We start from the raw sequence: 16,093 nt of genomic DNA on the forward strand, positions 1-16,093 counted from the left end.
GGATTAAAAGGCAGTATCAACTGGAAATGGGGGATACACTCTACTGTATTGGCATAGCTTTTCCTAGAATATCTATCAGATAAATACTTTCAAAAGGATGTTTGGAATCTTGGAAGGAGTTCAAAGGAGGAGCCCAAATGATCCAGAGATTGTTAGACAAGGCTTATGAAGTGAAGATTAAAGAGCTCAACCTATTCAGTTGATCAAAGAGAGTTTGAGTGGGGGTTTAATCACTCTGTGGGCATATGGAACACATATCCCAGCCTGTGGTAGCTTTCAACCTTATGACAAAAGCATAAACAAGATACAGGATGCACTCAATCTTGAAGTGAAAAAAAGATAATTAAATATTGGAACAATTAATCACAGATAAGACAAGATTCAAAATTTTGGGTTTTTAGTTTGCATCTAATTTTATTATTTTTGTTAATTTTGCTACATATTCTGTGCAGCAATCACAGTTTAGTTATGAAGATGATTAAACAGCTGTACTTCTAAATTGCTATAGACAAAAATATACATATGCTACACATATGGAATTTTGTAGATATCCTCACGTCATAGACTCTGATCAATTATATGTAAGTACTGCTGCCTAACATGGACATCAGAGTAATTAGTCTCTCATTCCTTTTCGTATCAGACTTTCACTTTATTTGGTGCATAAATTAAGTTTCTGTAGTGAATAAATACCCTTAAGGTTCTTGAATCAGACCATGTAGTTCTGCTCAGAAATTACAACTTTAACTTGACTTGAAAAGAAAACTAATGCTGTATAAGGATAAGCTTGCATGCATAGGTTGACATGTCTGCTCCTGGAGTTCTAGGCAAAGGGCAGATCTGGGCATTTTGCAATCAAAAAACATGGACGTAGAGTTTTGCATATGTCTACTTGCAAGATGTATTCTGTCAAAGGGTACTTTTTCAATGTACAGCTTTAGACCATTCTAAAAAATGCTAATCCATTTGTGGGTCTTCTGCAGCTTATTAAAGGAAAATGAAAGACAAAATGAAAGTAACTTGCATGATTTTGAGCAGCTATAACTGTACTTGCTCAAATAAAGATGTAGAAAGAAGCCTCCAGTGAGGCTGCATTCTCTGAAGTAAAACAGCAGGTGATCAATAGCTGTTAAAGATACCAATATCTCAATACCACCCACAGACAGTGCAAAAAAGTCTGCTAGTATATCAAGCCAGACTTTTTTCACACATTCTTCCTCTTGCAGGAAACCACTACAGCATTTAATAGAGTAATAATCTTTTGTTGTAATTTTAAATAAGTCCTGGAGTTCTGTAGTAGAAATATAACCCTCCATTAAATTCTAAATGTTTTGGAGTAATTTCTACAACACACTATGGTATTTTCTAGAAACCTGTTCCGGATTTAATGTTTAAATTATCTGTAGGATTTAACTGTCAGGAGCATAATGCAAGCCATAAAACTTGCAGGGGAAAAAAAAAAAAACACCTTCTTGGGGTTTGATGCAGAACATTTAGTTAAGGGCAATACATCTGTCTTTTACCTGGCTTAATGTAAGAAAACAACCAAACAAAGACTTTGTTAGCCCAATGACACCCTGAATCTTTTGTGGAATAAAGAGATTAGCCACAGGGAGGTGCAAATGAAAGGACATCTATTCCATCTGTTATTCTGGAGAAGCCAGCAACATTAGCTCCTAGCAGTATCAGCTTTCCACAAGGGGAAACTATCTCAAAGCTGATACTTCTTCAAGCTTGGGGCACCAATACTGAGTAACTGGAGACACCTGGTTGAATGGATGACCTCAGGAAGTGTTTTTTTCTTTTAAATTGAATGAAGTCGTGATTGTGTTTAACAAGACTCATAATAGCTCTGACTGTATTGTTGGGACAATTTTCAAAGTAATTGCCCTGTCAGTTATTATTAGGTATTCACAAGCACCTGTTCTGCAAGAACGAAAGAAAAGAGACCGACCTGTGAGAGTTGGTATGAACCGGGGTCTGTGGGATGGTTTTAGTTAAGTGGTTTCTGGTTTTCATCTGTTAATCCAGTCTAGATCAATTCTTAAATTAAAAGTTTTAACAAAACATCCCAACTATCTTTTAGTAGCTTTATTTACTCATGTATGTTTATTCATGTAAACATCTGTACCCAGAAAATATTATGTAAAGCATCCTGAAAGGAGTGTGTCTTCAGGATGCAGCAAAGTGTGGAGAGGACAGAGGCCTAGGAAAGGAGCTGCAGGGCTCTGAGGAAAAAAGGTAACTTAAAAGATGATAAACAGAAGGCTAGGAGAGAATTTCTGTTGTCTTTTAAGTGAGTAATCATTTTTCCATGCCTTTTCATGAGTATAATGCTGGCACTACATTTTGAATAATTCTCATAAAAATTTTACTGATTTAGAGCTCTTTGAGCAGGGCATAAAAAGAATCTGTTTTCTTTATGTGACTGGTTCTTGCTATCCTTAAATTAGTGTGTAGCTTGAATATAAACCTATCATTTTTTCTCATGGCAACGAGAATACTGGTTCATATATAAGAGTCCAGATTGATGGTGGTGTCTCCTCAGAGCTGCCAGCATCTTTCACCAGTGTGCTGGCAGTACTGGTACGCATATAGGGAAGCATTCTGGAGCCACGTAGCACAACAATCCCTTAGCCTATGTGAGATGAACAGTGTCAATATTTACATTGCTATAGCTTTAAGAATAGTATTGGAGAAGTATAAATTAACAGTATATTGAAATAGAAATGGTACAATGGTGCTCAGTGAAGACAAAGACATGTTAGATAACAACTTGCTAGTAGTAATTCTTGGGGGCTTTTCCTCAAAAGAAATAAGAATCTGGTGGTTGTAAGTAAGATCTAATTTGTTCTTGTGCTAAACAATAAATGACATGGTTGTATTAAGCTAGACTACTTTTTAAATCAAAGCATTTGATATGTGAGCAGGATACTAAAATTAATTTGTCTAGTGAGTGATGCAAGTAAAAATAGGCTGGTTTTATTCTCAGAAGTAGTCACAGCACTGACGTTCAGGATCTACATGTGATTAATTTAGATAGTTTTCCCATGTATATGTATATTCTGGCTCTCAGTTATGTTAATCACATGCCAATCTCAGCAGTCTGTCGAGGTGGGGTTTCTTTATTATGATGAAAATTTAGAAAAGTACAGTGAAGGTGATGAAGGTCTGGGCTCAACATGTCTACCTTTGTAACCAATACCAGGTCAACTATCTTTGTGTAATTCATGCCAAATACTTCTTGTATCTGTTTTTAAACCTCCAGTAGTGGAGACTCCTGCACAGTACTTCCCAAGTGGTCTGTTCCAAAGTTAACCTTTTCATTAGGATGTTTTATGTAGTGCCTCATTTGAGTCTTTTTTCTTTTTCTTCCTCTCTTTCTCCCCCCCGCCCCCCCCCCCCCCCCCCCGCCCCCCGCCATCAATCGAAGTCTCCTGTTTTCTGTCCAGTATACTCTAGACTTAGAGACCAGATTTTACTCCCTTTTTAGCAGTGGACTTTAGTCTTTTGAATGTTCCCAGAGATGGGGCATCTGCCACCTCTCTGGGCAACATATTCCAGTGTTTCACCATCCTCATCATAAAAAATTTCTACCTTATATCTAGTCTGAATCTACCTTCTTTTAGTTTAAAACCATTACCCCTTGTCCTATTGCTACAGGCCCTACTAAAAGGTCTGTTCTGAATTTGATTTATCATTTCCCTGATAAGCCATCACTTGTGCAGATAGAAGAAGATCAGTTCATCTGATCTTTTTCAGTTGCGTTTTCTTACCTAATCATTCTCCCTATTCTCATCTGAACTCTTTTCAAGTTTTTTGTTAAAGATGAGAAGTAACTATGAAGAATTACAAAAGGGTCTTACCAGACTTCATGATTGAGCAATAAAATGGCAGATGGAAATCAGTGTAGATAACTCTTAAGTGATGCACACAGGGGAAAAAACACACCCTAAGTTCACATTCAAAATAATTGACTGTGAGTTTGCCATTACATCTCATGTTTAAGATCTCAGGATATGATAGAAAGCATCAGCTCGATTCTCAGTAGCTATCAATAAAGTAAATCAGAAGTGACAGTGGTTTAGGCAAGGATAGGCAATGAAGTAGAAATCATGCTGTCATGGCCCTTCATTTTGAACTCTCTGATGTTGTGATTCCTTCCATAAGGATATTCATAATGGAAAAGGTTTAGAGAAGGTCAGAAAAAAATGATCAGTGGTTGGGAATGGCTTTATAGACAGGACAGACAGACAAAATAATGTAGGATTGTTCAGCTTCATGAGTGAAGGAGGATATGACTGAGGTCTAAAGAACATGTGGCATGGATAGGGATTGACCATTGTCCTCACCAGTGCAGAACTAAAGGTATCAAAAGAAACTGGCAGATTCAAACCAAATTAAAATGGTGGTTCTTGACACAACAGGCTAAGATTGTACCCAGGATGTGGATCTCCTTCCAAAAGGAGGTTAGTGATGCGAAGTTATTCATGGGTTCAAGATGAGATGAGAAAGAGAAGAGAACCACTGAAAACGATTAAATACATACTTGCTGCTGAACAGAAGTATTGAGTGACTAATGATTGAATTCTGGAGGAGGTTCTGGGGAAAGAAGTATGTTTGGCATGGTCTGTAGTTGTGTCTCTTGCAGCTGTTGGAGACAAGTTTACTGAGGTAGACGTAAAGCTAGTAAAATCGCTTTTATATTCTGCCTTCAGCTTTGTAGTTATTTTAGTGATTTTCTCTATCTTTACCACTATTTTTTTTCCCTAAAAAAAAAATATAAGGACACAGTATTTTTTGTGGCATGTGTGGATTTAAATAAACTCTGAGAACCTACCTGTGTGCAGCCAGCCAGCCTTTTTCATGTTTTCTTTGAGCCCATAACAGTGAACTAATACCTTCTCAATTGCCTGGGTACTAGATTTCAGTCAAATGCAAGTTCTAGTCTTATTCTACATATTGAATCAATGATTATACCTCATTTTTACATCATGTACAGCTGCCATTGCAGCCCTGTTTGGAATGTAAATTATCTTTGATGTTTCACACCACTCTAAGATCTCACTATAAGAATTCTGAGATTATATATTTTTGTTCTCTGTTATTTTGTCCTGAATTTAGGTAGTACAGAAGGAGAAATAAAGGGAGAGTCAGTGTATGTATTACAGACAGAACAAGTAGTTTCCATCTCCTTTAAAATATTAGAAAACTTAAAGAGACTGTAAATCTAACAGATGTTTCTTTGATGACTATTTTACATTAATAAAACTGCACTTTAAAAGACCTCATCATTTAAAAACAAATTCTACTGAGTTCTTTCATATGTCTAAGCTAGTTTGTTTGCAGAAGAGTCTGCATTTTTCACTGTCATAGTATATGAACATTATGCATGTTGTTATCAACTTCCTCCCTACTGGATGAGTCAGTGAGACAAGAGTACTTCCATTATTGTTTTTCAAAGGATCAACTGAGGTACAGAGATACGAGCTTTTCTAGTTGACCCTGCTTTAAGCAGGGGTGTTGGGACTAAACAATCTCGGGAGGTCCCTTCCAACCTGACTTTTTTTGTGATTCTGTGATTATAAAGGAAGATCAGCACCTGCATTTTTCTAATCCTACTGTGGTGCCTCAGTTTAGGCCATTTTTCTAGATTTAACTCGAAAGCTACTTATAGGGAATAATCTGTAATATTTGTTTGTTCAGAAGGAAATAAGTGACATTTGAGAAGAGAACTTTGTTATCAATGCCTTCTACAAAGAGTAGTACAGAAATCAAACACGTTGAAATAAGATGTGTTAGGCTTGTTTTAAACCTTAAATGTTAATTTTTTATGAAGTGTTTTATGTTAGTAAGATAGATAGGCATTTATTTGATGACAAGTGAAAAGATAAAATATTTTGTCTCTTTTCTGCATATTTCTCTAAGTTGAGAATTAATGTACTGCTTTAAATTGTTCCTCACCTTAGAAGAGGAGAGTTGTTTCGGGACATGGAGCATACGTATTAATTGTAATCAATAGTTATGTTCATCTAGAAAGCTCAGAAAACCTTCTAGCTTGTGTTGAAATAAATTAAGCAAAACTGTTGTTTTTCTTTCACAGGGTGCGAGAGTACAAAATACAGCCAAGAATTTAGGAGTGAGGGATCGAACACCACAGTCTGTGCCAAGGTAAGTGATTGTTTGTGTCCTGGACCATGATTTTGTCTAGTTTGTGGCAAATTCTGTCCTGGCTGCTTAAAATCTAACAGTAAACATTGACTGTATTGTGCACTAAGTGGTAAGTTTTGGCTTTTAACATACATAAACTCAGTTATATTCTTAGCCATACAATTTTACTTAAAATAATTACTTGCAGAAGTTCAGGCTATGGACCACTTCAAAACAAGCCCATTTTTGAAAAATTAAACCTAGTTCATGTTAATTGTGAAAACACTGGAGTAAGTCCTTCATCACTTGCGATGTTTAGTGGTTTGGGGGAAATATTCATAACTACATCCATAACCCTATTTTAATGAAATACTGTACTGCAGTATCTTGGCAAAATCATGTTCTAGTTGCTTTTAGAGATGATGTCATCTTTCTTTGTCTCTTTCTGAAACATCCAGCTTTTTAATGCTGTGATGGGTTGCAGGTACCTGAAATGTTTCTTAGCAAGCACAGTACTTATAAATGAAAATAACCAAACAGCTATGTTCTTAATTTTACTTTAAAGAGGTTTTATTAATCCAGCTCCAATTTAAATTTCTTTTACCAATTTAAAACATAATGGTTTTTGTTGATGAATGATAACACATTGAATGAGCTAAACAGATAACATGGATCACATAACAGACCCACTGTGGTGTTTAAATTTCAGTAGGGAAACGGGGAATTAGTAATACCTGATGGAAGTAACCATGTGAAAGAACACGTGCTATCCGTAGCCTCACAGAGAGATGTCCTCTGGGTTCTGACCACTAATATTCAGGAATGTTTTCTTAAGCAATTTGCTCCCCTTTTCTCAGGTGTCCCAGTTTCTCCCAGTAGGGAATCAGGCTACTGCTCATAATTTGTTTATACCAAATCACTGCACTTTATTTCATGCCTGTGCTCGATCTGATTCTAGAAAAGGAGTATACCTTAAGTGTACAAGCTATGAGTAAATCTGAGCAGCAGCTGCTGTTCAGTTGCTGAGTAACAGCATTTGTTGGAGCATATATGCATCTTGCATGCCCCATAAAGAAGATTAAGTAATATCCAACAGCAGTACTGATCTGGAGTAAACCCATCAGCAATAGAATCATGGCCCTTAGCAGATGAGGGCATCTGTTCTCACGGTAATGATTAGTTTAGAGGCAACACAGGGCCAAAATTGCTTGACCAACTGTCTTGCACTGTGGGAACCTAAGGCAGTAAAATAACACTTTGTTACAGTAAAAGCTGTGAGAAGCCTTTTAATATTTTGAACAGTATGGTTTTGGCCTTAAATGGACTCCTCCTTCATGACATAATTCTGGAGACAGCCAAAGAATTGTTGCAAACCAAACTTTTCCCACCACTAAATGACAGAGCATGTATCTAGATTCAGAGCTTTTGTGATAAAGGAAAAATCTAAGTTCTTAAAAAGAAAAACTTAGCCATGAGACATTTTTGGATTTGCATCATCTGAGAAAAGATCACCTCTTTCCAGTTGACACTCCCACAACATAGCAATGAAAAGCTGAAGAAAAATTATGAGATAGCTCCTAGAACACAGAATAGACAGATGCATCCAGCATGCTTGCCAGTCAGCAGCAACAGCAATGTCACAGAAGTATCTCATTGACCTCAGTTTGGGGCGTTTGGTGTACCATTAGAGAGGTAAGTTGCATCAAGTCAGAATAGTCATCAGCAGGAGTGATACTTCTGATGTATAGGTTTTGATGTATGTGGGTTCACAGTTCTTTGCCTTGAAAAGAATTTTACCATTAAATTTGTTTCCATTTAACGTCCCTTGACAGTGTTCTCAGTTCTCTGCAGTTGCCACTGTTTTCTGTCTTTTCTCAGCTGATCTGCTTGTACCATCTCAAATAGTTGTTCCATATATATTGACCCAGAACAGGCTGTTTCCACTCTATACCATCTTCAGCGCTATAGCTCCTTAGGGATTTGTGCAGCCTTGTTAGTTTGCTTCAGAATTCCACTATATCACTTGCTCTGAAGACAAGTAATCTCAATGATTACCATTTTAACCTGAAGAATACACAGACTTTGGTACTTGGGGCTGAGCTTTTCTGCACATTGTACCATAGAAATTAGATTTACTAAAACATCATCAAGAACTAACCCCACTGCAATTACTTAGATGAGATTCTGACAGTAATTTTATTTGTCTTTTGCCAGCTTTGAATATTGCTGCTTTATCACTCCATAACACAAATAACACACCATATAACACAAATAACCCCTGTTTATTTTTCTCTGCATACTTGGCTGTATAAAGATCAGACCATCTTATTCTCTCATTGGTATACTAATATGAGATATCTGTGTATTGGCTTATATATGGCTCCTAATAAACACATTGGTGTCTGCACAATGTGACCTTAAATGATCACGTTTCTGAATCTGCCAGAGGACAGTGTGGAAGAGCCCAATGATCTTCAGAACACGTTATGGTGGAGGTTTGAAAGCAGGTTTGCAATTGCTGTTTGGCTGACAGAACTGATGCTCCCTGTTCTTATCATCCAGAAACAATACTGCTTGATAATGACTTCCAGTGAGATTCAGAGAAAAGTTATTTAGCCCACAGCCATTGGTGTTGTCAGTGTCCCATGGGTTTTAACTCCTAAGGGAACTGAAATCAGAGAACAGCAGCTATCCTGCCCTGCTCTTGCATAGCCACAGGATGCTTTTTCTGACAAGATGTGCGTAGATGTTGAAGAGGCTTTCAATACTCGTGGGGGCAGCCATACATAATGTACCTCACATAATTTCAGTAGCAGCGTATCATGCCAATAAGGCACCAGCCCATTGACCTTGAATTGTTTGTGGAGCCCAGCCACATGTACAGATTTCTATTTTCTGTGTTGATGTATAGTATGATTTTAAAATTTATGATAATTAAAAATGAGTCATATAAATGAATGTGATGTTTAATAGGCAAATTTGAAAAATATACTTGGAAAACTCAGATACCCTAAGCATGTTAAATATCCGTAGCCCCCAAGCCACTGGACGATTCACCACCCTGCCTGTGCCAGACCTACCAAACCTGCTATTTCTATTGCTTTGATATTTCAACATCAGAGATTCTTCATGTTAAGTATTAATGCACATGCTGTGTCGCTGTCTTTTCATTTTTGGCTTCTGATGCTTTTTCTCCTTCCCATGCCATACTTGGTCTCTTCTCATTGCTATTCCTTCAGTGATACACTTTCCCTAAGGAAAATATGTGATCTCCAAATGAGATCATGTCTATTGCTGATTCTAATTGCTGTGGTTGCAGGGGAGGTACTGTATGCTGGATACTTACAGAACAGAGATCCTGAGGTCAGAATAATTGCCATTTATTTTCAGTATTGCTAACATTAGGGTAAAGTTTCAAACACTTGCTAATAACCAAGTCCATGCAAAAGAGTTTAACAGAAGTTCAAAAGCCTTTATAAATGAAGGATTGGCTATTTCAGTCTGTACTGAGGTAGTAATTTGAACCAAATCTTACTGGTCTTGACTTCATACATGTAGAAACAGGTTGGGGAGAGAGTTTAAAATCTTCATGCTGGCGTGTCACATGTCTGACATCTGTCTTAATTTCTTCAAACAGCATTAGTTTTATAGGGAACTGTGTTAAGAGTGAGGTCTGACTGTGCCAAAGCAAAACAAAAATGGAGGAAATTGTATTCACCAAGCAGCTTTTCTGATTTAGAAATTCAGAGCAACAACTCGTAATTGGATTAGTGAAGACTGCTTTCTCCAGAATGGGGTCTTCAGTGAAGAAATATGAAAACTTGACTAAACTGGAATGTCTTTATAATATTGCTTATAGATGTGTGTTTTAATGATACCACTTTCAATGTAAACGTTTATGCTTATGAATAAGATTTTACTGGTTTTATATCAATGTTGTTAAATGGAATTCAGTACCTCTTGTTTTGCAGTGCAGGAAGACTTAGATTTAGTTTGTGTTCCTTAAATTTACCCATTTCAATAATGACCAAGCTGTCGGAATAACAATTGCTTTGTTTTTTGTCATTGTCAGACTATACAAGCTATGCCAGCCACCACCACCTCTTGGAGAAGAATGAGGAGAACTGTTCCAGAAAAGAATCCAATAATGGCCTTTAGGATACTGGGACTATATGACAAAATCTAGCTGCACTATAGCAGTATACGCCCGGGGCTTTGATAAATTAAAAAAAAAAAAAAAAACACCTTTACTCAGGATAAAGAAAGAAACACCCTAAATACTCTCTATTGGCATTGAAAAATGACTTCCAAAAGGCGTTTCTGGACTCTGCGCACTCCAGCCTTACACTAGTAGAACAGGAGTCTTCCTTGGGAATTTTACACTGGAATCAGATTCATTTGATGTGTCTTGTTCAGCCACACGATAGGTATAACCAGCATCTTGGAAGCAAATGTCTTATTCAGAGACAGTGACTTGACTTGTACACTATACAGAATGTGTTCTTGTGGAAGGAATAAAAGCCTGGGTAAACTAGGCTTGATAGTGAGCATGCACTTCATATGGGGCCCTTTGCACTGATAATCCCTTTTTTCCTGTTGCCATCATAATTTCTCAGAAGAATGACATTACTGTTTCAATGATAAGTGAGGTTTAAAGATGGAAAACTCATCTCAGAATGGTGTTTAATGGCTGCAGACAGACTGCTACTGTGAATGTGTGCTTGTAATCAGTAAACTCAGCCATGTCTTAGGCAGTCCGTTGTCATGCTCCTTTAGAAGGATTACCTATATGGCATATGAAGTGAAGTTTTGCCCTTTTTCAGTTGCCATTATAATGAAGGAGAAAAAGGGTAAGTCTGGTCTTCATTCGTAGTCAGAGTGAATTTCAGACTCTGTCTAATGGTTGTTCTACGTTCTTGTGCCTCTGCATTTCAGAGTTTTCCAGACTTGTGTATATTCTTGTATAGTACTATACTAGCAAATCTGCATAAGGTGAGGATGAGGCAATATTGTTATATTTAACTGGAAATGTCTGTGGTTTAAGTTGAAGCATAATTTGGGTGTTTGAAGTTTTATGCTACCATTTCCCGTATTTTGTCAGAATTGTTTTGTATAGCATTTCAGTTCTTTAGAGTGATATTTGTTATAGATCTATTTTGAAACTGTATCGAGTATTTAGAAGGCCCGAGGAAAATTGTATCTGCATTTGGCTGTTCTTTAGCCAAAGAATTTTCAGAGAAAATGCCCCCAAATGAGGTTTCATATGCAAACACATTAAAACAAAAACTATATTCTGAAATAGTTCTACTTGTAGCAGTAGCTATGCATTCTATTAGAGCAGGACATACACTGTCTGAATAAAATTTATTTTTTGTACAACAGCAGCCTATAGTTATGTTGTAGCAACCAAACCTTGCAACATAGTTGTTGCATATTATCTAATTATTTATGAAATCTTCAACAAATATATTAATCCACAATGAAATGAGAAGTCAAAATGATCTGTACTCTTGCAGAGAGTGTTTTTTATATAGGATATCTAGGGGACTTGTTACTTTTCTCCAAAGGAGGAATTAGAGCTCCTACCTTTTTCAGTATTCTTAATGTTTTTACACAGACTTTAACTTTGCTAAGAAAATAAATATTTTTATATATCCACAGATATATATGTCTCCGCATATATGTGAGTTTCAATATGTATATATTTATGTAGTCATATCAATTACTGGTCCAACCTTAAATATAGAATGTTTGCCTTAAACTGTGACAAAGACATGCAATAATGAACACTTCAGTAACAATTGTGCCTTTGTGCTTTGAAGTTTACACTCTTTCATAGTTACTGGAAGCTGTGGGACTATAATCTTTTTTGATTAAAAAAACCCAAACAAAACCAGAAAACAAAGTTTTACTCTTTAGAAACTTACTCTTTTTGTCTAGTATGACCTAATGCTTCTACATAAGATATGATATCTACAGTTGCTATTCTAGTCAGGATCTCATACTTTTGGATGTGTTTTATTCAGAGAGGCAGTATTGACTAGGGTAATTCCCACTCCAGGCAAAAGTTCCAAAAATGTTTCAGTTTCTGCTTGTTCAGACATCAGTAGTACAGAGAAGCCATAACCTCCTCAAGTCAAGGATGATGCCAGTTTCAGCCCCTGCTGTGAGCTCCCATCTTCCTGTGTGCCCATATGAGTTTTGGTTTTTTACTACAAGGCAAGTCAGCTGCTAATCCTGTGTAATATAAAGTAACCTAGAGGACAAAATCTGTTGCATGCACGCACATTATTGTAACTAGTCATCACTTTTTTTTTTATCGCATTAAAATGGTGGGAATGCAGATATGCCAGAATAGTCTCCCTGTATAATACGATAATTGTTGAATTCATTTTGTTGTTGAAAGCAGGGGGTAAGAGACATTTCTAAATGCCAAGGAACAAATAGTTATGAGCCAGTCACTGGACCAGATTCTTTGGCTATTGTTTCATGAGTGTGTATCAGAAATCTTGACCTCTTTTTTCTGTCTCTAATTTTTGGTTCCTTATTCTTTTTTTCACCCTTCTAGAGGCAGTTTTCAAAAACTTATTCAGCACTATGAGCTTCATTGGTGAATTACTGCAAAATAAAGTATCTATTTAGCCTGGTATCAAAGGGGCTGAGAAACAAGCCCTGGTTTTCTGGGATTACAGGTAGCATGTGGAAGTAGGATTTCCAGAGGAAATTGGGCATAAATGTCCCACTGACTGTATGAAAAGTGGGTGCCTGATTTCTCAAAATTTCTTTCAAAAACCAGTGTTTGCTTGAAACATTGTGCAGCTTTTCAAACTGCTTTTCTTGTCCCTCTGTTTTCAGAGCGCACTGCACATTCTAACACATCTGGCTTCTAATCACTTAGATGGACCTTTAGGAAGCCCATTCTTAAATTACAAATTTACTTATGTTCATTATTAAAGCTATTTATCTTGTTTAGTATATGTAGAGGTTATATTTGTTCCTTGTGCAAGGTGCACTTGCAGAGTAAAAAAAATAATCCATTCTCATCACACTATGTTTATCCTCTCGTAAATTTTTAGACTTACAGATGACAAGAAGAGATGACCAAGAGCGATGATTTACAAGAACTGTAATACCCATAGCTTGTTAAATCTTTGCTTCTACAACAAGAGATTATGCAGCCTGTTTTTACGACAATGTCTTGTACTGGTTTAGGGAAAGCATCCTGTATGTAATTTTTACTTTTCATCCAAGACAAGTGTAATTCTTCTGGGAGTAAATTCAAGGATGTAGAGACATACATTACCAAATACTGACTACCATGATTCAGTGGTAGTCTAGGGGGGATGTATAGGAGATTTAACAGCTGGGAAAGGGAGCATTAAGAGCCAAGGAACAGCTAAATTGCCATAGGGTTTGTGCTTGGAGAAAACATTTTGATTTTAAGGTAAAGCTGATGACCTATCTTTGTAACCATCATCTATGAGTAATAGGATGCTAAAGAGTCTTTATGAAATTAGCATTGATTCAGTCTAGTTCCCCAAATTAAGTATTTCGTAACACTTTCCTTCTAAATTGTAAATGTAAACAAATACCAAAATGTATATATTCCAGTTTCTAAATGTCAAACATTTTTGTGTTTAGGGATCCATTTTAAAGTAAATATTCCTGCTATCAGCTGAACCAACTAGGCAATTTTATGTCCACTGAGAGATTTGTAATCTTCAGTGGCTTTTTAGATAGCTTTCACTGAGTTTTAACAAATGCATCAGGTTTTTGGGTTGGTTTTTATTTGTTTTAATGCAGTCAATAGTGGTCAGAAGTGCTCTTCTACTGTTTTAGAGCCAAACCAATTAAACTTAAGTTGGTGAGGATTTATAGTAATCATACTTCATTTCATTTGTTAGAATCCCCTAATGGAAAAAAGATGAACCGGTTTTATTGATCTGTTTTTACCCAGAGAAATTCACAAGCAAACAGTGATTTTTTTGTTTTATTACTTCATTGTCAGATGTAGTGTATATATAAGACAATTGCCTGTATGTGAGTATACACATCGTGGTTAAGCATGATACTCAAAAAAGGAAAGTATCTTTCATTTATTTTCATTTAAATTGTGAAATCAGTAACTGTAGTAGATATACATATTGTTCCATGCTCTTTACTTTACAGCTACATCATAGATATGTCTGCCAGCATTTTATGCATATTTTGCACCATTTTTGTTTAACATTATGAAGAGAGGAGAGTTTCTGAAGCTAATGTATTGCCTTATGTATTTTATCTCTGTACTTGTTGATAAATGCAGGTAGTGCTTTTCTAATTGTACTCCAGCAGTACACTGACAGTGGTAAATTAGATGCACAGTACATACCTGTCTCAGGATACCTGGATTTTTCATCATTAGGTTTTGAAGTATAAAAAGATACTGAACTCATATTTTTGTATGCTGACAATTGTGTAGTTTTTTTCTTTTTACATACTGTATATATCTATCAAGTTTTCCTAAAGAAAATGTATTATTAGAAATGTTTCCCTTTTCCTGCTACAAGACGTGGATTTATGTTTTCTTGTTATGTATGTATAAATGAATATACAGCATGCACAGTCATGCAGGTGTTAACACAGGCAAGAAATTTCAGATTGTGCAGAGGCCAATCAAGTAGTCATTTCTTATGTTCTTCTCCAGAAATAACATCTCCATGCTAGAAATCCTATATGGCTAGAGTGGAACTACTTTAGGAGTAACTTCTGCTTCAGTTTGGAAGTCCAATAGATTGTTCAAAGTAGCTGGGACATTTCTGCAAGTACTTAGATTTGGACTTCCGTGGAAATATCCACATCTTTTGTGGGGGTGTGTCCTGTCTGTACCATGCGCCAGATTTAAAAGACTAAGCAGCCTTATTAACTTTTTAACACCCTGTATATAGTGTACGTATTTGGTTATACTTGTGTTACACTTTAAAAATGAACTTAATTTCTGCCTTGAGTATTGCACACATTTTTCAAATGAAGAATATATTGTTTGTAACGTCTCATTAAGCACAAGAGAGCATTACTGCTTTGAAATATTATGTGTAAGTACAGCCATACACAGAATCTTTCAGTGAGCTTTTGTTTGAAAACAGTTGAACTAGCAGCTCTGTGGCTAGTTGAGTTTGTTAGAAGTAACCTTTGGAATTTAATGGTAAATATCCTTGAAACATGGATTTTAATTACTTTTCCTTTTTTTTTTTTGTAAAGTGCCTGTGTAGCATACTTTGGATGAGTTGCTATATTGATTATGGGTTAAACTAATACTGTGTACTTTTAGATCCCTGGTTTATTTTTTTAGTCTACATATTAAAGACTGGAATGGTAACAATGTATTACAAAATGTCAGACAGCAATAAAACCATTCATAATATGGCAACTGCAGATCTCTTTTATTTGTAAGCAAAAAGTTGGAGGGGGAAGGGAGTTGGGGGTCTTTAACCTTTTCAGCATGGCTGCTGTAGCAATTCTGCTGTAGGAGAACAAAAATTAAAGTTCTAGAAATAAATGTTTATAATAAGAATCTCTTATGAGAACCCAGGCCCAATCGAGGTTCATTGCTGACAATTAAAGTATATCTTTATAACCGGTGGAAAACTGAAACCTGCGTGAGCAGTAGTCCCTGGCTTTGTGCAGCTGTAGTTTCTGAAGGCTGGAAAAGACACAGGTGTGAAAATCCCTTTCTGGTCCCATGGCACCATTACTGCCCAACGAAGGTCCAAACCATCCACCGTTTCTGGCATTCCCTTGTCTGAAGACTGAAGTGTGAAGTGGTCATCATCAGTTTACTGCTGTGCACAAGGATAATCTGATGATCATGACATGGAATGTTTCAGTCCCTGTGCTAAAAAAACACCTATAAATGACTGATCCTTTAGAGGGATTGGGAGCTAGTTCCTAGCTGCCGTTGGGA

General features: G+C 36.5%; 1 protein-coding gene across 1 annotated transcript in view; it reads left to right on the forward strand.

The window, feature by feature from the left end:
• Positions 1-15,559, forward strand: part of PREX2 (phosphatidylinositol-3,4,5-trisphosphate dependent Rac exchange factor 2) — a 187,589-nt gene extending 172,030 nt beyond the window's left edge. The window contains exons 40-41 of the mRNA XM_074882653.1: positions 6,104-6,171; positions 10,223-15,559. Coding sequence (XP_074738754.1) covers positions 6,104-6,171; positions 10,223-10,268 — 114 coding nt within the window. The 3' untranslated portion in view covers positions 10,269-15,559. The remainder of the gene's footprint in view (positions 1-6,103; positions 6,172-10,222) is intronic.
• Positions 15,560-16,093: the final 534 nt, after the last annotated feature.

This window comes from Strix uralensis, chromosome 1 (assembly GCF_047716275.1).
Source record: "Strix uralensis isolate ZFMK-TIS-50842 chromosome 1, bStrUra1, whole genome shotgun sequence".
In the NCBI taxonomy this organism is placed as follows: domain Eukaryota; kingdom Metazoa; phylum Chordata; class Aves; order Strigiformes; family Strigidae; genus Strix; species Strix uralensis.